This window comes from Emydura macquarii, unplaced genomic scaffold (genome assembly GCF_026122565.2).
Source record: "Emydura macquarii macquarii isolate MOO-44397 ecotype Brisbane River unplaced genomic scaffold, CSIRO-AGI_Emac_v2 contig_1451, whole genome shotgun sequence".
NCBI classification, from domain to species: Eukaryota; Metazoa; Chordata; order Testudines; family Chelidae; genus Emydura; species Emydura macquarii.
The window spans coordinates 19,272,810-19,294,487 of NW_027131588.1; the positions used below are offsets into that span (position 1 = coordinate 19,272,810).

The following is a 21,678-nucleotide window of genomic DNA, read 5'->3' on the forward strand; positions in this document are numbered from 1 at the left end:
TGTGAATTTAAGCACCTCTTGAAGTTTCGTTTAGTGCTACTAGAACTGACAATGTAAGAGCACATAAAACATTAGCTTTAAGGAACTCACCTTACCTCCTCTGTTTGCTTTCATAAAATGACTAGTCTGCTTTGTGCCTTGCTGATGAACTAACTGGGAATGATGCTACTCTGTCCTCCAAGGCGAGCCATCTTTATTAAGGTGGAACACAGAGCACCTAAATTCTCTCAGTTCCCCTTTTCTCTGGCACCTGCAAAGAAATCGAATCTAGAGAGAGGAGTGATAGCAGAGAAAGGAACCATCCGAATGTTAGTGGGACCCAGGGAGTGCGACTGAGACTGATATGTTGGCTATTAGTGGAGCCATTAAAATCAACCTCTCCGTCTTTGGATAATGAAAGAGAAACACTCTTTGCAGGTAGAAATTGGTCTCAAACTTCGCCAGTATGGAAGGGTTGGTTCAGACCCATCTTTTGCTGAAAAGCCCCTTTATAATTCCTGTTATTTATGAAGTGTGGGGTGTATAGAAGGTGCTTTAATACAGAGAGATGGAGACAAAGTCCCTACTCTAAAGGCTTTCCAATCTAAATTGCAAAATAAGCATCTTAATTGCATTTTATGCCACCACCGTGGGTCGGGTCCTGAACTGCTATAATGATGGAGTTATGCCTGTGCACACCAGCTGAGGAACTAGCCCAAAGTCATCTGGTAGTGACACACTGCCATACAGAGACCATGCCCGCAGTGATTACTTTCATTCTACCACTGTATTGCGCAACTTTTTAAGCATCTTACTGAGCACTTTGTACAAAAGTGGTCAGATCCCGTCACGTTGCTGTCGTGAAAACATGTGTGGGCACAACCACATTGGAGACGCTGTGCCTAACAGCACTCGAGCGTGGTTACAATATTGTTCACAAACCGTTGTGTGTCCACAAACCCTGCTGCCACATTTTAAGTGGGTTTAATGTAGTGTCAAGCCAGTAGGACTAATGAGACAGGGTACACTCAGAAGATGTCTAGTGTCACAGCTACCACCCGGCTAGCAATTGGGGTACAATACTTCAGTTACTTGATTGGGGGCAGGATTAGTTAAAGAAAAAGAAAAACAACTGTCAACAGGAAACAGACTTTTCATTGTGCCCCTCATTGTACATTCACAGTGCTGCCTTTTCTGCTCGATGGCCAGTTTCGAACACTCTAAATTGTCAAGAGCTGCATGGGTTTCCCAGAGTGCGCTTTGTCCAACAATACAGAAGCCTTTTTTTGTTAACTGACTTGAACTCATTGTCCCTTCCCTTCCCTTCCATCCCCACCACCATCATCCCTGCAGCCCAGGCCAGCGCACCCTCCATGGATCCTGTTACAGTGTTTGGGTTCATGAAGGACAAATTAGCATAATCAGATTAGCTGCAGGGGTTGTACATTTGAAAAGGGAAGAAAAGAAAAAGTGTCTCACAAAGAGAAACCCTGAGGAGGGCAGAAGGGGGGATTGTTGCCGTTGTGTCCAGGCGCTGAAAACCTGCACCTGCATTGCCAGCAAGTCCTCTTCTAACTAAGGACTCTTAGATGGTATTAAAATTTAGAACTGGGGGAGGGGAAAGAAAGAAAGAAAGACAGACAGAAAGACAGACAGAAAGAAAGAAATCAGCCCTGCATCTCATTAATTGATTTCTCTGGACTGGGAATGTGCAGCGTGCTGACAGTGGGAAACGGTCGTTTGATTCCTACTCAGCATGGAGAGGTGATCAGCTCAGTAATCTGGTCTATCGAGATAAGAGTTTTAGAGTCTCTGCAGGAGACTGATAAGAAATGTAGTAGGAACAAGGCCCATTGGCTGTTTTTATTTTGCTAGTTTTGTGGCTGGTTTGCATTTCTAAATCTGGGGGAATGCTATGTTTTTTATTACGTTTCCATCCTAACAGTGTTTTTAATTGCCCATATTTCATTTTTACCATCATTTTGTAAGCACACTTTAAAAAAAGACAAAAGGCAGAAAGCTTCAGCTCCATGCAAGAGGTAGTTGGTGGGTGTAAGAAATCAGTGCCTTACCCTTCAAATCTGGTGCAAAGGTTTATGATGATAATGGAAACACGAGCTGCCTGTTTAGTCACCCCACGTTCGCTGCATACAGCCATGACATAAAGTGATTGGAATGATTCCCACAGCATCCTGCTTAATCCTACCCTATCTCTATAAATTTGCTTGGAGGGGAGAACTCACAGAGGGCCCAATTCTGAAATCACTGGCCAATTTTTTAGTGATTTTAAGTGCTCACATTGGTGAGGGCCAATCTGAAATGTGTTACAGGGATCTGACCTTCACAAAGGGCCAAGCCCTCACCTTCAGAAAATCAGACTGTTTGAGTGGTTCAGGTTGGGCACCTAAGATCACTAGTTACTTATGAAAAATCTCAGCCCTTGACTTCCTCAGGACTTTCGCCTTAATAAGAACGTCAGAATTCGGCCCACAGTTCTCCAGGGGCTCATGCTGGCTCCAACCTGATGTGTTCTAGAGACGAGATGCCATCTTCAGTCCAGTTCTACATAAGAGAGTGTAATGAATAGCCGACTGAATAATACTCATCAAATTTATCGGAGGAATTTTATTTTTAATACATTTTTGACAAATATTTTCTGCCATTATTTGACTATTGAGCAGGGCAATTAATTCACAGATATATTTTCCAAATGAAGAATTAGATGAATTTGGATATTTTAATTATAATACTTGATTGATATTTTGTTTCACTGTTGGCGCACCTATATTGTTGGGGCCTAATTCAAAGGCCATTGAAGTCCATCGGAGACTTTGGATCAGGTCCTCAGAGCTCAGTTATTTAATTAACTAGTGTGGTGGTATATATCGCTATGTAACTGAAACGTGATGTTGCAATTCCATGTTTGTGGACTTTACCTTTAAATGTAGAGGAGGGGCTGCTTCTGTTTCCGTGTGTCAGTTCAGACACACAATGTCACTGGGTGTTCTCGCTGTCTCTCTTTCCCAGGGACATTATAGTAATTCTCTCTCTGTTTCTTTTCCTTAATCTGAAATAAAAATAAGGTGATGAGCAAACATACTAATTATGATTCTCACATTGCCAAGCTTCCAGGAGCGGGGAAAAAAAAGCAGGACATTTTCTCTGTTCAGATATTCAGCTCCGAGCCGCTAGTTAAATTTGCACTTCACTATTTGCTGCCTAAAGTCAGTGGTTTGTGGAAAGCTTTTCCAAAAGCTGGGGTTAAGGCATGAATTTGCATGGCACAGCTCTGCAGAGAGGGGTTCCCCCTGAGACTAGCATTTCCCGTGGCAAATGTACCAACTGGGTTTCATTTTTCACTTGAATTCATTTAAAGCATAGGCAACTGGACACTCATCTACTAGAGGTGGAATAACAGCAGCATTCTTGGCAGTGCCAGAGCTAGGTTTTGTAACTGCGCGGAGGTGGAGGGGAAGGTTGATTGGTCATTGGTAGTGGGCTGAAGACCAAACTCACATTCACCCCGCAGCAGCGGTTCCTGTCCCATGAGAATAGGCCTGGATCTCCACGCCAGGCGTTGCGAGATGGCGCATACAATGACATGGCACTGCGCCCCTTTGCACACGTCGCAACCCACTGACTCACATTTGGCCCGGCTGCTCCTGGGTCATGATGGAGCAGCAGCCAGGCCAAACCTGAATGGCGGAGCGACCGCCATGCACCAGCACACAATGCCCCGAGCTGGAAGCCAGGGCCAGCCCCAGGGGACAGGCGCCATCACTGCTGGGTGAGTGCAGGGGAGGCGTGTTTTCCAGCCTTGTGTGTTACACACCCCGTTTTGTCAATTGCATAATATGCTTGGAAAAGCACCGCACATCAAATGACAGCCCGGGGGTAGCTGTCTCCCCATCTCCCTATGAGCTCTGCCACTGAGTCATGGTGTGATTCAGGGGCAAGGGTTGAAATCAAGACTCCCCCATTAGAGGTTCCATGCAACGCTCCATGTTGGTCCAACTCTAGCCCCATCCAGCCACGTCAATGGAAAATTTGCCTTTTTTGCCTCTAACTGCCTCTTTTACTCTGTTGTTTCGCCACGTTGGCATTTTTATGGTCTTCTTACTGTCTGTTTGGTAATTTGTTTGGGGCATGCATTTCGCTTGAGCCTCTATTATAGTGGGTTTTTTTTTTTAAAAGAGTCCATGCAACTTGCAGGCATTTCATTTTTGTGACTGTTCCTTACATTTCCATTTAACTAGCTTCCTCATGTCTGTGTAGGTCCCCTTGCCAAAGTTCAATGTCACTGTGGTGGATTTCTTTGGTCTTTGCCCTCCAACAAGGCTGTTACATTTAATTACACTGTGGTTGCTATTACCAAGCGGTTCAGCTATATTCACCTCTTGGACCAGAGCCTGTGCACCGCTTGGGACTAAAATAAGCATTGCCTCTCCCCTGGTGCGTTCCAGGACTAGTCACCATCACCTCCCTGGTCAGGTGCTCGGTAGTAAATTCCTACTCACGCATGAACTGTCTATCCATAGTGATGCTGTGGTACAGCTTGGTTCGTTGAAGGTTTGTACTCCAATGGACTCTATACTCTCTTTCACAGATTGTGCTATACTGACAGTACGGTAGAGTCATTGCCAGGTATCAGTCACCCAGTAAATGGCCGATTCTCTAAGGGACCAAGTCAGGCGATTCCAGTGAAGGACAATAAAGCGCCAGGTGTTCTCTCCGGTTTTGAGACACACCAACTCGACATTTTTTCTTAATGCTGCCCTTTGCCAGGTACTAATCACAGGAGTTACACACTCAGCGGCGAATGTACTCAGTGAAGGTTCTCCTTTAACTGTGAATTTCTTTGCATGGCCTGTATCACAGCTTTCAAGTTGATTTCGTTTTGGTGGGCGACTAACAAATCCCACACCCGATGGCTACCTAAGGACAGGCCGCTGACGTCTACAGGAAGAGTTCCATTCCCCTCCGTGGGCTTTGCCTCCGGCTCTTAGTCACGAGCAAGGGTTTCCCCTGCTGTGCCCCTCCCCGGTGAGGAGTGCACTGCCGCTCCACCCCAGAGCTGGCAGAGTCTTGGCACCTACGAAGGGTTGTGATGGGTTCTCCATGGCAGGACGTTTTTTTAAAATCAAGGTAAGAGGCGATGAGTGGGGTGAGCCCCCCCCGCCTCGCAGGTGCTGCCCCACCTAGCAGTTATGGGTAGGGCAACCCCGGCTTTCCCACCGCACTGGATCGTGACCCAGGGGCCCTCCCGAGTGCCACACTCCTGTGATCCAGATAACCTGCCTGGGTCTCTTCCTACAGCTCTGCCCCTCCCATTGGAGCACGTTGTCCCTGGCAACCTGGTCCACTGGTCTTCGCCGGGGAGGGAGGCTTGGCTCTGTGAAGCAGAGCTCCCCTCTGGGAATGCCTTCCTGGCGCCGTCCCTCTGCAGTACTGAGTGCAGGCCTGCCTCTCTCCGCCCGCGCCTTGCCGTGCTGAAGAGACTCCCTTTTACGTCCTTCTTCCAACTGGTGCATGCCCAGCAGGCCTGTTGTGGGGGGGCTTCCCCAGTCCAGAGTTGTTCCTGCACCTTTCTCTCTCCAGTGTGGGATGTATCCATCCACCCCTGCCACAGCTGTTGTGCTAAAAGCTATGCTCTAGTTCAAACAGGAATTAATCCAGAGACGTTCTATGGCCTGTGTTCTGCAGGAGGTCAGACTAGATGATCACAATGACCTTGGAATCTATTCATCCGGGGGTCCCTCTTTAGGAAGACCCCCTCAAAAGCCTGGGGTGCCAAGACTCCTGCCTTAATCCACAGCCGCATGGTTTATAATCCCTGTCATCAGTCTAAAGTATGAGTGGATGGGCTGTATATTCCTACACGCAGGGTGGGGTGTTCAGAACGGCTCAGCGTTGTCCTAACTCTGCTGCCACTGGAGACGGTGGGAGTTTTACCAGTGACTTGACCGGGAGCAGAGTTAGGCCAACGCTGCGAACAGGTTTGAAAATCCCAGGGACAACATATTGGTACGTCAATAAACGTGTCCGTTATTGCTGTGTTTCAGATCAATATAGAAATAGATTCCTTCCGTTAGCCAAATATTTATTAGATTTGATTCTCCGAACCCTCTCCCCCTTTGATTCTCCCCTCAGCACCTGCTGCTTTAAAAGTACAATTACAGCAATGAAAACCAATGGATTTAGAGTCTGTTGCTTTATCTCTGGCGTTAAGATTTAAGGATGTGACTTTAAAGTGACCTCTGACCCACAGGTTAAGCTGGCCATTCTCCCCCCTCCCTCCCTTCCTTTCTCACTTAGCCGTCAAAGAACAAAAGTCAGTTGTGCAGTTTTCACTTGGTCATCTCAGGCAATTCCCTTATGTCTAACAATATTCATAGGCAGCAAGCTAAATTAATAGGAATGACCTACTGAACAGCTTTCAACTGGTACTTCCCTCAAACATATCAGCCCAGCACCAGCCTTCTCCTGTTGAGTGGTTTCTGGAGCTGCCAAGCAAGAGACATTTTCTGGTCCTAATTTAGTACCTGTGGTCATGTTTGTGGTGCAGAATCAAAGCTTGTCCACACTGCAATAACAAACCGTTGGCAACAAGTCTTAGCGCCCAGGTCGGGTGACGCAGGCTTGCGGGGCGCAGGCTGCAGGGCTATAAAACTGCAGTGTAGATGTTTGCGGGGGCTCAGGCTGGAGAACGGGCTCTGAGACCCCCGCAAACCCGAGTGAGCTGACCAGGGCCAACCACGCCCGTGCTGCACGTTGTTTATTGCAACGTGGACAGTCTCTTAGAGAAGGGTATTCGCTATGCTCCAACTAACGCTCACTTGTCTAACAGAATAATTCATGTTTGCTCTGGACTAGTGGGCCACAATCCTATTAAAACACTTCAGATGTTGGTTCTGATGGATGCCGATGAGAGGGATCCACACTAAGCATGTCCCTACAGCACTGAGAATTTGTTTCATGAAGCCATGTACCTGGGCTGCATCAGTCCCCATCTGTGCTGTGCGGGGAAGCAAATAGTCCAATCACCTCTCAACAAGGAGCGTGTTGAGATGCCCCTTCTCTACTTTACATCCAGTCATCTTGGTTGCTGCCAAGAGATGGGTCCTTAATTGGTATTAACTACAGATGCTTTCCACATGGCAGGGCATGTTTCCTTCCCTCCCCACCAAAAGTGGTTCATCTCCTTGGTGCCATCCCTTGTGCAGATCATATACACTATGTCGCACAGTCCCCCTTTACAGAAATTGTTGGCTTCCACTGAGAAGCTCTGCAGGGGCTTTCAAACTATAGGTCTTATTCGCCTTACACTGAAGACACTTCACACCACGCTGGTGATTTTAAGGGGTATGAATGTTAATGAGATTCAGGCCTTAGATTTTCTTACTCCAGAGTCATTTGGTCCAGTCACCCTTTTTTCCCAAGTAAATCTCCCTGAAATAGCATGGCACTCACCTCTCATGAGCATCCCTTCTGGTCAGGTACATCTGCAGTCTTTAAACAGTCCCAGCTTGGTATTGGCCATACTCCCAGGGCTTCCTCCCTGGAGGCAATGGTTTTGCTCTCTCTGGGCCTTTCTGGCCCCAGTTCTCCAGCTGGGCCACTAAGTAGTTCAGATCCCCTTCTGGGGGGTTTATCACTGTCCAGGTGTAGGCCACAAAGTGGCCTATGGAAGGGACCCAGGCTTGCCCACTTCTTTGGACCCCAGCCCAGGGACCCTAAGAACAACAGTTATTGCCCCCATGTTGCTTTAACGAAACTGCTTCCAGTTCCCTGGGCCACTTCTTTGTGGTCCCAGCCTTCATGGATGCTTCATCCTTAGCTCAGGGTTTTTCTGTGTTCAGGCCCAGCAGCCAGTCAGGAGCTCTTTCCCGCTCCCTCCAGTCCCTGCCTGCACTGAGCTGTCTGTGGTGCTGCCGTTTCCTTTGGTCACCTGCACTCTTCTGGCTCCAGCAAGGAACTGCCTATCTGTGGCTCTGCAGCTCCTTTTATATGGCCCTCCTGGACCCTGAGTGGCTGCTCCCTGCAGCCTCTCTGATTGGCTAGACCTTTGCGGCCTCCTCCTGATTGGCTGCTTCCTGCACAATCTCTCTAGGCTTCATGTAGGATTTAGTTCCACTTACCCTTTCCTGGGATGGGTGTGGCAGGACCCTGAAGCTTCCAGCTGGGGGCCTTTGAGCCTAGTCAACCCCATCACACTCCCTCTAAAGTTAATAGACCCAACTTCTCAGATCCTCCATTTCTGTGGTTGGTATAAGTTAAAGTAGCTTCAGGGCCTGGCAGAAGTCACTGCCAGCAGGATCCAATGCTAGCACCATCTCCCAGTGACGGGAAACCCTCCTCCCATCTTTTCACCACAGCGTTGCCACCACTGGCCTTCCTAGACCCCATCCAACCACTAGCTGGGATTAGATTGTAAAAACCAATCCTTTGGGAACAGACACGGGACAGAAACAAACTGGATTCTAAACATCACCGGGTTTTGGGGAATATCTGCAATTCAAACCTGGGTCCCAATAAAAATATGGCAAATGGTTCCTATCTGAACATCCCAACCTGTTGGGGTGTTCAAAATCCATAACTGGGTCCAACTTTTGTGGTTTCAGACTAGCTCTACTTTTTAAAATGGAGCTATCTGAAATCTTTTGAACTGTGAAATTTTGAAAAAAAACCAAACATTTTTACAACACATTTTTACCACTCTATTTTTTTTGATCAACAAAAGAGCTGGCTAAAATCTTTCAAACACTGATACTTTGATGAAACTTTGACTAAAAATAAAGTAAGAAAATTTTCCAAAAAATGTTATAGGGTGTGGGGTTGTTTTGTTTTATCTCTGGGTTTTTAGACCCTCTCTAATTTTTAAGCACTGCTGGTAAAATATTCTGAATATCAAAAGCCGTATTTAGGTGCTGAACATGAAAATGATCCTTGTATTAGAATTTATTCTGCTTTTTTAAAATGTAAAAGTAAATTTTAGAAAACGGTTAGTTTCTTAAATAATTTATTTCAATATATTAGCAGTTAAATAACATTGTATGCCACAAAATGTGATCAATTACACCATATTTGTTCACAGCCATACAGATAAGAAATCACAAAAAACAGAAGTCCTGACAAAAAAAATCTTTGGTAGATAAATCTAGTCACATACATGCTGTACCTCAGAGTAGGAGGATCCTAAATGAAAAGAGAACAAAAAACGTTTGAACCAAGAATAAGAAAAGTTTTTAATACATAAACAACAAGCATTTCATGTTACATACTTGCTAGGTTTTCTTCCCTTTCCTTGACAACAATACTCTGCTCAAAGGACGGATCTATTTTGACTTGCCTTGCTGATGAGAAAACATTTCCAATGGGCTGATGGGAAGAATTGCACCAACACTAATCACACTTAAACATTTACACCTATTTGGCCAAATGTATCCGTGGTGTAATTCCATTTAAGCCAAGAGATACCTAGGATGAGAAACTGGCCCATTAAATTTGAGACGATGCCTAAAATAGACAATATCAATCCATTTAGCAACATTAAGGTAGGCATAGGAGAGGATAAAGCATTAACTTTACAGAACATGAAAAACACTCTTGGCACGTTTCCACTCAGATGCTCTTCAGTATCGTCACTCGTTTCATGTCCTCAAAGCACCGAAATCTAGGAGTAGCTAGGCTGGAAACCAGAGCTCTTTGAAAAACAGAATTAAATGTTCACTAAAATATTCAGCTTTTTTTGTCAATATTTGAAATGTTTCCACTGTGCCTTATAGCAGCAATCACAGAGCCAGAGTAGAAATGTTTTTAACAAACTTTACTCTTCGTGAGGGTTCAAATGGGCAAAAACCATGCCCAGCTGGGCCATATCTGTTTCCTGGTCAGGTCCCCTGAGACAAATAAATATATAGGGACTGTGGAGATACATGTTTGGTTTGTGTGATTTTAATATGAAACTCAGTTTCGGGGGACAGATTCCCTGTGTTACAAGCAAGTATTGTAAGCCGTGAAATACACACTCAAAGCCCTAGCTACAGTTTCTGAAGGTGGCTCATTGTCTCACTAAGAGCCAAGGAGATCTGGCAGAGCATTCTCACTTCCACTTGTTGAACCATAATGAATAGCTTTCTTTTCAGGGATTTAAGGTTCTTCAAACTCAGGTATCCATCCGTGCCACATCCCGGTCTCACTGAACTCCTGGGGCATTTTGTCATTACCTGCAGTGGAAGCTGGATTTGACCCGGAAACCCTTTATATCTGATTCCCTAGACTTTTCCACCTGCTGTTCAATGGGATTTTTTTTAACACCTATGAGCTGTCCAGATCTTTGCTGACACAGGAGGTAATGCCGGTACTCAAATTAACTGAATGGTATGCAACATTCTACAGTGCAATTTCTCTCCTACTCCATGGGGTCATGCTTAAAAGCCTGACAATTTCCTTAGATATTAAAATATTATCTCAGTATTTGCTGTATAATTTAGGTATTCCCTACAGTAATTTGCACAGGGACTACTGCTAATGGGGCCTGATCCAAAGCACACTGAGTTCAGTGCAAGTATTTCCTAGTGAAATTTTTCTATTGACTCCATTGGCCTTTAGCTCAAACTCACAGCGAGGAAAACTCATCTAATTGTCAAAGGCAAAATCAGCATGTTTTAAGGGCAGCCCACGGTACATACACAAGGAGTATGTGTAGTCCACCCCACCCCGTCGCCTCTGCTTGCAACGCACACAGGTAGAAATAAACACGACCTTGCCCATTCTTGCAGAGCTATGCCCAGGTTTCCTATGCCGTAGCAACGATCATAGGAAACCTAATTCTGGAAGCATGCCCCAAACGGGCGCACACACATGCTGCAAAAGTTGGGCTCACGAGAGCCTGTGTTCTGGTCAGCAACAGTTCCACAGAGTCCTTACTTCCTGCTCGTGTTTGGAAGAGCCTGTGGGAAGCATGGAATGTGCCTAGACGTGCATACAGGGGGCCTTTGCCGGGCTAGGGGATTCATGTACATAAGCCGACTTCCTGGCCCTTTAAGTCCTGCCATGGAGGGCCGGAGGATTAGCCTCTTTATGGGTTTTGAATGGAGCCTGAATGAGGACGGTCAGCTTCCCCCCTTCTGCTCCCACAGTTGAGGGTGGATTTGCGGATGGCCTCTAGCCACTGCACCTGCAGAAACCTAGCCCATAACATTTCTTCCTTCAACATAGGCTGGCATTTTTGTTTGAATTCCTGGGTGGCTGTCTAGCAGACAAAGGCATAGCAAGATCCAGCGGTTGGAAACTACGTGTTAGAAAAATTCAAGACAGAAAGAAGATGTAAACTCTTAACGGTGAGGGTTAGTAACTATGGGAACTGCTGGCCAAGGGATGTGGTAAATGCTCCATCGCTTGGAATCTTTCAGTCAAGGCTGGATATTTTTTTAAGCGTAACACTCTAGTTCAGCCACAAGCTATTGGGCTCAATAGTATCTCCTTATGTAGCAAGAAAGAATAATCTCTTCCACTCCAGCAATCACCAAATGAGATGCTATGGCCTGTGGTATACAGGGGCTCGGATCATAATGGTCCCCTCTTGGCTTTGGTTTCTTCCATGATTCTATGGAACCACTACAATGAATGCTTGCTAGTTCCCAAGGGTTGAACAACACTCCCTCTTTAGCTAAGCTCTGTCCTGCCAATGACTCCTTCCACCTCCTTTCCTTTTAAATAAAAATATACGTAATAAAACAGTAATAGATATAAATAGATAAATACTGTACAGAGGGGAACAATCCACAAATTATGCCGAGGGGACTATCAGACTAACACCAGGACTGCATCACTCACTGCCTGCTAGGGAGACGATGTCTCTGACCAGCACTCTGGAATATTGCTGCTTGTGCCCGGAGAAGGGACTCCACAGTCTTCAATCAGAGTCAAGTCCTCCATACTCTGCAAACGTGGGGCTTGTTGGAAGAGCCCCAGTATACTTCCCCGGGCAGTCACTCCTGTCTGAGGCAGGCCCTGCTCCCCCAGGACCTTGACGAGGAAGTTGATGTACCTCATGGCCAAGCGGAGAGTCTCGTTCTTGCTCAGTTTTTTGTCCGGCGGGTGGGTGGGGATGAGCTTCCTCAGCTTGGCGAAGGCGCTGTTGACGTTTTGCTGCCTCCACCGCTCCCTGGTGTTGGTGAAGATCTTTCTGGTCATGCTCAAGGCGCTGCAAAGCAAAGGGGACAATGTGGGGAAGTTAGAGGCCTCAGGCGGTATAACGGTAGCATTCTGAGACACTGCCCTCCCCAGCTGGGGATTGACCATAACTCCAAGGCCACCTGTGTCCAACTCCCTGCCCAGACGCCGATCTCAAACACAGTAACTGCAGTCGGATATAGCGGTCTAGCATCGTATTGTCAGAGGATTGGTGAAGGAGCACACGTGGGGACAGATCCTGACTTCCCCCCGGGGCTGCAAAGTTGGCTTTCTCCAGACATCTGAGGATTCCTCTGGCATGGAGGATCCCCAGGTAGCATAAAGTTGGTGTAGCCTGCCTCTGCACACACCACCCTTCCTCACAGACCCCCACCTAGGGGGGTACTGGGGAGGGGATGTGGCTGAAAGCAGCAGCATTGTGACAATCCCAAACCAGCATAACTGCCCCTGGGGACCATTACCAGCTGACACACGTTACAGTAGCCCTGAAATTGCTCTGACTAGTGCTTGGGGGCCAAACCAGCCCCAATCCAGCCTCAGAATAGGGCAAAGAGGGTAAATATGGCATACACCCACTGCTGCCCACCTCCACCCCAGGTCCTGAGCCAAGCAGAGCCCAGCTGGGCTCAAGGATTGGGCCCCTGACATCTACCAATCACCATGAGAAATACTCCCCCTAGGAAAACAGAACTGGTGCAGGGTAGCTTGCCTAATTACGCCGGTGACTGTCGTAGGGCTGTGTCAGTAGAACCCTTCAGGGAAGCAGTGATCCGGTTCCCCTCCCAATCCACATTCAGCTCTCGTTGCTGGAAGTAAGGGCTTTTCAGCAACGGGATGTGCACTCATCACTAGAACAGGCAGGGCGGGGGAAGGAGCTAAATCAAGTTTGAAAAGCTGTAAACATTCAATGGAAAGATGCTAACTCTGGTTTGATTTTCCCCGCTCAGTGTCGGTAAGTCTGCTATAAATGCCACTGCACTGGACCCTGCAGACCACTGAGGGAAACTGGGACAGACAAAAGACAAGTTTTGGCCAAAATGTGGCTTTCCTAGCTTTGACCAGCTCGCATCACAGGCTAACCAGAGTACAGAGACCAATTTCCAGACCAAGCCGATTGGACCGTGACCCTAAAATAATTCACATCCCCCAGTATTTCAGTGTGGTTTACAGGTAGGATTTCACAAAGCAATCATCATTGGCCGGACTCTGCTCCTGTTGATGTCAGTGGTGGCAGAGTAAGGCCAACTCCTGAAAATCCCACCCGGAGTTGCTTTGTATCCACCATTAGGCACTTCGACCCTTCTGCTGCTCCATGATTTTCCACCGCCTTGCTCCTTTTTCTAGATTAAATACTTCACCACTGTCCTTCCCACGCACACCTTGGAATCATCACCAGATTTCGTCCCCTCACTGCACACTCTTTGCTAGGCAATCGTCATCATCAAGGAAAGTGCTCCTTGTGCCGGTGACATGGTTTGAGCAGGCGATAACCCACCTTCCACCATGGGGCTGGAAGGCAAACATTTAAGTGACTTGCCCAAGCTCATACAGGAAGTCTGTGGCAGAATTGGGTGTTCATAACCAGATCTTCTAAGTCCTAGTCCAGCACCCCAATTACCAAACCACCAGGAAAATACTGTCAGCATTACTAGGATTTATTTCACAGTCGTGCTTCGAAGGCCGCAGTCAGAAATTGAGGCCCAACTACATTAGGCACAGGTCTCTGCAACAAAGATGTTCCCTGACCATAGAGCTTTCAATCTTAACGTGTTGGACATGAAAGCATTGAACGAAGGTGCATAACCCTCTGTGCTCTGCACTAAAAATACACCCTTCCATTTTTTAGCATGTTCTCATAGCTAATCCCCGGCTCCACTTTGGTGCCTTCATTTGTATCCTTTCAAGTCCTAGAACATTTGTATTTTGTTATAATTTTCCAGCCACTATCAAGTCCTGATTTTTCTAAACTGCTTTACCAGAGGATGAAACGATCTCATCAAAACATCCCTCTCTCATAACAGACTCATTTAAAAAAAACCCAAACCACCAGAAATGTGGAGTCCTATTGGTTTGTTCTTGCTGGGAATCTTATCTCATTTATTTTGTGCTTCCTGTTTGTTACCTTATGTTTGCACTACAGAGCGTATATTTAATGGGTCTTTTGAACCCATTTAAAAGAGCTAGTGTGTACTTTACTTGCCAAAATGCTGCTGGACCATGGGTTTGCACTGACTTTGTACATCATGTCCCCATCCTCATCCCTAATTTGGTATATAAAGTTCCCTGGACACTTGTACTTTCTCCTGTATATTTTTGACGAGGTTTTCCTAGCAGTTGTTTATTATAATCGTGTACAGCTTATGCCGGTTGCTTTGCTTAAAGAGAAGTTTATTCTTCTGTGAAAACAGAGACATTTAAAATGCTGGACAACTCATCAATGCTTTGTTGTTGATTTTATTAGTGGTGATGTGCCTATCACAGTCTGAACGTTAATACCGGCACATGCATTTTAATAGTTCTGTGTCCGCTTAGTGACTACGTTAAATCCAGAGTGCAAACACTAGCCCATGGCCTCTTTTCCTGGGTTTTACTTATAGCACTGAGTAAAATGTTCCAGGAGAATGGTTAGAATAGATCACCGGCCTCCCTTCAGCAAACCTCTCCAAGTATTTGACCCCATCTTTGCAGTGGTATTAATTTTGGAAAGCTGACCACAGCCTACTCGTTCACATCAGTCTTTCTTTGGCTCCCCCCTCCCCGGGTGGAGGACAAAACCGGATTTGTGAACTCAAGTCCTGTGAGCAAACAGCTGTCTTTATGAGTCCAGCTCCTGTGCAACATGTTAAAAATGTGCCCCTGCATCTCTGACATTTGTTCAAGATCAGCAAACACCAGGCGTTTCCCCCCGTGAAGCCTGCATGTGAAACTTCCATACCTCCTCATCAATCTCTACCCTGAATTCCTCGCTCCTTCTCTGTTATTTCACTAAGCTGCAGGCTTCTCAACATTTCCTGTTGTCTAGCTCAGGACAGAGATCTTGCAAGTTAAAATCAACCTAGTCCAACATAGCAGCAATTCTAATGTCTCAGAAATCAACTGCAGCTCTTTCTTCTGTCCCATTCTTCCACACACAAGACTTCTCTTAAGGCATTTGGATCCCTATATTTAACACTGCAAAAATGGCCAGCATTCCACGGAATGATCTGCCTTACGTTTCACCTGCTTTCCCCGCTCTCCACTTTGCTTTCAAACTCTTTGCAGCTTCTGATTTATGCTAATGTTACATACCTAAGCATGGTATTATTTCTCTCTGATGCAGTATATGGAACTTGTATCATCCGCCTGCTGCTCGTTTATTGTATAGCCACTTATCTAATGCAAAGACACCATTTTATACATATCTAATACAGGAATATATATATATATATTGCACTAATGTGCAGGTATGGATTCCAGTCAATTCTTTCAGTTCACCTCCAGGCACAGACAAAAATTCACCTAAACAGAAGGAGAACCAGGCAAATGCCGGCTTAGATCCAAGAGAACAAATTCTGCTCTCAGAGGTATAAATCCAAGGTTACACCATTGAAAGTGGCGGTATTATTCTGGATTAAAATCACAGTAATAGAGAACAGAATTTGGCTCAGGGATTTCCCTTGGATCAGACAAGCAACACCCAAAATCAGTTGACAGATGCTGGGTGATGACATGTGAGCCGTATTCGCAGAATTATAGTTTAACCAAAGCATGCAGATTAAATATAACCCCAGCCGAACTGTAAGTCACTCGCAGCCATTCAACTGCAGCAAGGAGCATAAACCTCAAGCGAACAAGTTCCAGCAGCACCTCATAACCCGTTCACCCCCTAAAAAACCCAAAAAATTCAGGCAGATCCAAATGCGGCCATACGAGAAGTTAAACAATGCAGAGAACAGATGAAGATCTCGGTCTCAATAGCAGCAGCTCTCGCAGCCGCTCTATGCAAAAGCCATTCAGGGTGTTCGAACAGACGCAGCAGCAGGAATTCCCGGCACAAAGCGATATTTCTGCTCAGACATTCCAAAGCAAATGGCTGTCGAAGCTGCGGTTAATGGGCGATGGAGCTGCCATGGAGCGTGGGAGATTCAGTAGTTACTAACAGGCTGGTTAAAAACAAATACCTTGGACTAAATCGATCCCAAGTGTAACACCTTTGAGCTCAGTGAAGCTACACTAGGGATGTATCTAGCCCCTTGGACCCGATCCTGAAACCCTTGCTCAGTCAACACGCCCCCTGATGTCAAGGATCGGGCCCCTCATGAATACACCCACCGCACAGTGCTGTTTTTCCAGCAAGGAGGTTTGTTAACACTTGCTATTTAATACTTCCCCATTGAGGTTTTCTGAGTCCCCTCAGCCTTGGAATAACAGGAAATGAAACCAATGATGGAGCTTGTTTCACACATCGGGCAGATACTTGCCAGGTCGATTTAAAAGAGGACCAAAGAGCCCCCGAGAAACACTTGGCACTGAGTTTTTTTCACTGTGCGTTGGTGCAACGTGAAACACGGGAGAAAGAGGAAGGCCCCATTGTTTCGCCCTTCGATTTCACGGTAGCATTGGGCTGTGGAACGCAACCCAGCAGCGAGGGGAAAATTTGACATGGCTGTCACAAAATATTACACCGGCCAGCACTAACACACACGTCTTTTGAAGTCCCGGTAGAAAAGCCAGTAGAAACAAGTTTGAGTTCCTTGTGACTGGAATGAATTAGTTACACGAGAAGCAGAACGTGGACGTTAGGGTTTTGGGCCTAATGCTCACCAGTGAGGGACTAAGCACCAATGTCACCGCCACCACTACCCGTCCATGGCGCCTGGCGTCTACTAGAGAGGGTGGATTCTACAGGAGCCATGCAGCCATCGTAACTTCCTCTGCAGGGATGTCATATTTAAAGGCAAGAAGATAAAAGAGAGGCAGTGACGTCTAGTGGATAGAGCCCTGGACTGGTAGTCAAGAAACCTGGTTTATATTCCCAGCTCTATTCCTGGTTTCTATTCCCAGCTCTGCCACTACTTCAGTTAGTACCTTCACCTCCTTCTGCGTCCGTTTCCTTCCCCCCCACTCCTTGGCTTGTCTTGTCTCTTTCAGCTGTAAGCTCTTCGAGGGATGGTCTCTTATTGTGTGTTTGTACAGCACTTAGCACAACAGCGCCTGACCTTGAGAGAGGCCTCAAGGAATGATAACAATAATAAATATTTCCTGAGTTTAAAGGAGTTATAGCGAACACCTTTAATGAACGTTACCATTATTAACAAATAAAGACATAAATACAGGCAGGAGGGGGAAAATAAACTGTGTCTGAATTAACTGGGGGCTCCTTTGTACTCAACAAGCCAGGTACCTCCATCATCGTGGTGGCTTTACTATGGAATATTCGAAAGCACAACACTGCAGAGAATAGACACTAAGAAACAAAGCAGCAAAGGCAGAGATGTTTACCATTTCTAATAGCTATGAATCTGGGACGAAATTTACACTGTGAAACCTCTGATCCCAGAAACCTTCCCCTCTGAAGCCAGTGTTTGCTGGAGCTCTCAAATTGTAAAAAGGTACTTTTAAATGAGCACTCCGGTGTCCTAAAGCCATGGTCTAAAACACACATGCTTAAATTAGTATTCCCGTATGCCGAGGATACTACTGTAGAATAGTTCCAGAGGGGTAGCCGTGTTAGTCTGTTTTCAGCATAACAGCGAGAGTCCTGTGACACCTTAAAGACTAACACATTTATTTGGCCATAAGCTTCCGTGGGCAGAAACCCACTGCGTCAGACAACCACAGAATTCTCATTGTTTTAACTGTAGAATAATTATCATCACATTTTTATGAGACACACAAGCTGGGTGAGGTAATATCTTTTACTGGCCCAGCCTCCGTTACTGATAGAGACAAGCTGTTGGCCCAATAAAAGACGTTATCTCATCCACCTTGTGTCTCTCATATCCCGGGACAAATGAAGCTGCAACTACCTGCACATTTCTCTAAGGCATTTTTATCAAGATTCTGTGTTGCTCTTCAACTGCTCAGCTCTGACCCTGGCTGAGAAACATGGCCTGAATTTTCAAAAGTGACTAGTTATTTGGGGTGCTCCGACTTGAGACACCTTAAAGGGGCCTGATTTTCAGAGGTGGGTGCTCAGCACTCTCTCTCTCTCTGTCTTTAGGGGATCTCAAGTCGGGCACCTAAAATCACTCATTACTTTTCAAGTTGGGCCAGTCGATCTACCCGCGTTTAGCCAATATGCACATGGCAGAGCAGAGGCTCTGTTCTCCTCTCGGCAAAATGTGCATTTAAAGATTTCCATTAATATTGATGAGAGCTAAATGCATAAATTCCCTTGCAGGTGGAAAAACAGACCTCTTAGCCCTTTTCCTTTTCCCATTGCTCTCCCATTAGGAACGCTCCTTTCTTGCCTCAGTTTCACTGCATGTACATTTCTATAAAGCCAAACCCTTACTCAAGCAAGATCCTCATTGGCGCCAGTGGGAGTTTGGTTTGAGCAAGATCTGACAGATTTGCAGGGGCATGCTGACCTTTAGCTTCAGTGCTATTTATTAAGGACCATTAATTAAAGATTAAACACTTGAGCTCTTTATTCATTAAGCCCATATTACTGTCAGAAATTATTTTCTGTAAAATGTTCCATTGCCCTTTTGCTGCTCCCCCATCCTGTGAGGTAGAGAAAACTGAACCTTCTTAAGGCCACGGCTCGGTCCCCTGTCCCAGCAGATTTTCTTTAAAGCACAGACAGAGCCTCTGTCAAATTCATTTCCCGACTCGTCTATACAAGGGTCACGGTCCATGCTTTCCTGATCAGAAAGAAAATCCAAGCACTATGTGAATACTTCAGGAATTCTTGATGGGCCCCATATTATGTAGGAACCCCTGCTCTAAGACCATCCTTCAGTTATACTCCCAGCTCATGAGAACTGAGGTATCTGGCTGTATCTCTCTGCCTGTGCATCTGTTGCCACAAAGCTGAAGGGTAAAAAACAGGGGTACCTGTTTGCTTGTACCACCTCCTTCCAGGTGGTGCAGAGTCCACCCCTCTCTTGGTGACAGAAGAAATCTGTGCCATGTCAAGAATGACGCAGGGATGGTGGGCTCTGGACCTATGAGCTCAGCAAAAGAGCAGCTTATGCCAAACTCATTGCCATTTCCGAGGTGGGGGGGACTGCAACACAGCAAGCGATTTTAGCCTGAAGAGGCGGGTGGTTTCAGTGCCGTTTTAAAATATGACCCTGACCCAGCTCTTCTCCCACTCACGGCAGAAACAAATCTTCCTTTGACTTCAGAGAGAGAATAGACTTCAGTGAGAGCAGGACTGGACCCTCTATATGGATCATATTGTGTGTATGCAGTCCACATTCACTTCCAAATGCACAGCGCAACAATCATAACTGGTGCAGTGCTTCTGGCTTGCACAGAGTTACTCGAGGAATGAATTTGACCTGCTGTATTTCAGTAAAATTACTGCTCCCCATAATTACTGAGAAACTGATCCACTGTGGCAAATCCTACCTTCCTATATTGGGATGGAAACCACCAGGAAATAAAGGTCCCAATCCTGATCTCACACCAGTGTCATTCCATTGACTCCAAGGGGGCTACTACTCATCTGCAGCAGTGCGGGTGAGATCAGACTCGGGAATATAAAATTCAGCGTTCGTGTGGTCAGAATAGTGTTGTTCTTGCCACACTCGGCGGGCAATGCCTATTCCCTCCTAACCACATTTCAGCTGGAATATACGCTTTTGTCAATGCTGCATTGATTCGTTTAGCTATTTGTGTCGCAACAACTTGAATGGTTTACGTAAAGGGGAAAAGGAAAGGTTGTTTATATTTTACTTGGCATTTTAGAAACAGATTTTTAGAGAAAGGACCTAACACACACAATACTGGACCTAATCCTGAGCCCACAGAAGTCACTGGAGTTTTGACAATTTATTTTAGAAATATGTTCTTAGTATTATTTATTCATTTCCTTAGTCAAATATAGCTTTATGCAATAGACCTGAAGATGAAACGTGTTTAAATGCATATTATTTACAATCTACTGCACAAATATGCATAACAAGCTGGTTTCTTTAGGCTTTCTAAAAGCTTTGTGTTTAAATGCCCAAAGCCATCACACCATGCTACTGAGTTACACTGGTTTTATTTCTGAAATCAAAGGGCTTGATCTTCTCTGCGGCCATTTACACCAGTGCAAAGAGCGTCAATTCTGAGGCGGTAGCATTCTACACCCACTTTGCATTGGTGGCAATGACTACCTAGGGTGCAGGACAAGACAGAATTAGGCCCAATGTGTTTGGGTATAAAATCACAGAATGAAGGAATCCATTCATGTTTTTTTTAATTGTTTTGATTTCATATAATTTTAAACCTCCTCACTCCATTTTTTTGAAATGGACAAAAGCAACAAATTTCTGCTGCTTGCTTGAGATTTTTATTGCCAAGTTTTAGCAAATTTTCAACAGCTTGAGTTAAAATCCCACAAAAATTATAGGCACATAAGGAGTACAACACAAGTGTCTCTTTTTGGTTGAATTCAGTAACCTGTAAGAGGCAGTTTTCATAGCACTTCAGCTGGTCTGATATGTTGCTTTTTTATTAGTTTTTCAGAGACAGGACACAGGGGAGTCATTATTAATAAAGCCCCAGCTGATGGCAAAAAGGAATTCCTTCCCTGAATACACTTTGCTGCGTATACCTGGCAGTAAACTTGTGCACACCCAGGAAAGTTGCAATGCAGACACGAAAGCCCCCAAATGACTAGCTAAGCAGAAAGCCGTCGTCACTTACTTTTCCAAACACAGGTGCTTGCTGCTCTTGAAACCTGGTTCAGCTTCCAGCAGAATAGGATGATTTCCCTTCCTTTCTCTTTGCTCTCACAGACCCTGGACAGAGAGGCTGTTCTCGCTGCAGTCAGCCAATTGCTGATCCTGGCTGCCTCATTTATAGAATGCCAGTTCCTTTGTCTGGCGCGTGTCACCACTAGTCCTAGCAATCCAGGGAGCTTGTTTTGCATCTCCCAGGAGATTCTCTCTGTCCTGCCTTTTTCTCTCTCCCCTACACACCCTCTCCTTTCTCTGCAAGGATGAGCCACGCTGTCTTAGGTGAAACAGCACCTACCAGCCATAGAGATTTAAGCAGGGTCTGGGTGGGGCATAACTTAGCAAGAATTTTATTTTCTTAATTGTTTTAGTGCACTCAGTGCTTGTGAAAGATGCCGGAGTAATGCCCGCAGGGACCAAAATGTTGTGAAGGCCAAAACTATAACAGGGTTCAAAAAAGAACTAGATACGTTCACTGAGGCTAGGTCCATCGATGGCTGTTGGCCAAGATGGTCAGGGATGCAAACCCCATGCTCTGGGTCTCCCTAGCCTCTGACTGCCAGAAGCTGGGAGTGGACGCAGTGATGTACCAAGAGGGTGGGGGGTGTCAGAGAAGGGCCAGGCC

At 45.8% G+C, this 21,678-nt stretch overlaps 1 protein-coding gene across 1 annotated transcript; it reads right to left on the reverse strand.

Moving 5' to 3' along the window:
- Positions 1-8,989: 8,989 nt before the first annotated feature.
- On the reverse strand, positions 8,990-21,127 carry TAL2 (TAL bHLH transcription factor 2). Its single transcript, XM_067553453.1, has 3 exons — positions 21,022-21,127; positions 11,818-12,187; positions 8,990-9,174 (listed from the first exon to the last, which is right to left on the reverse strand). The coding sequence occupies exon 2, from the start codon at positions 12,175-12,177 to the stop codon at positions 11,824-11,826; it is 354 nt and encodes a 117-aa protein (XP_067409554.1). The 5' UTR covers positions 12,178-12,187; positions 21,022-21,127; the 3' UTR covers positions 8,990-9,174; positions 11,818-11,823.
- Positions 21,128-21,678: the final 551 nt, after the last annotated feature.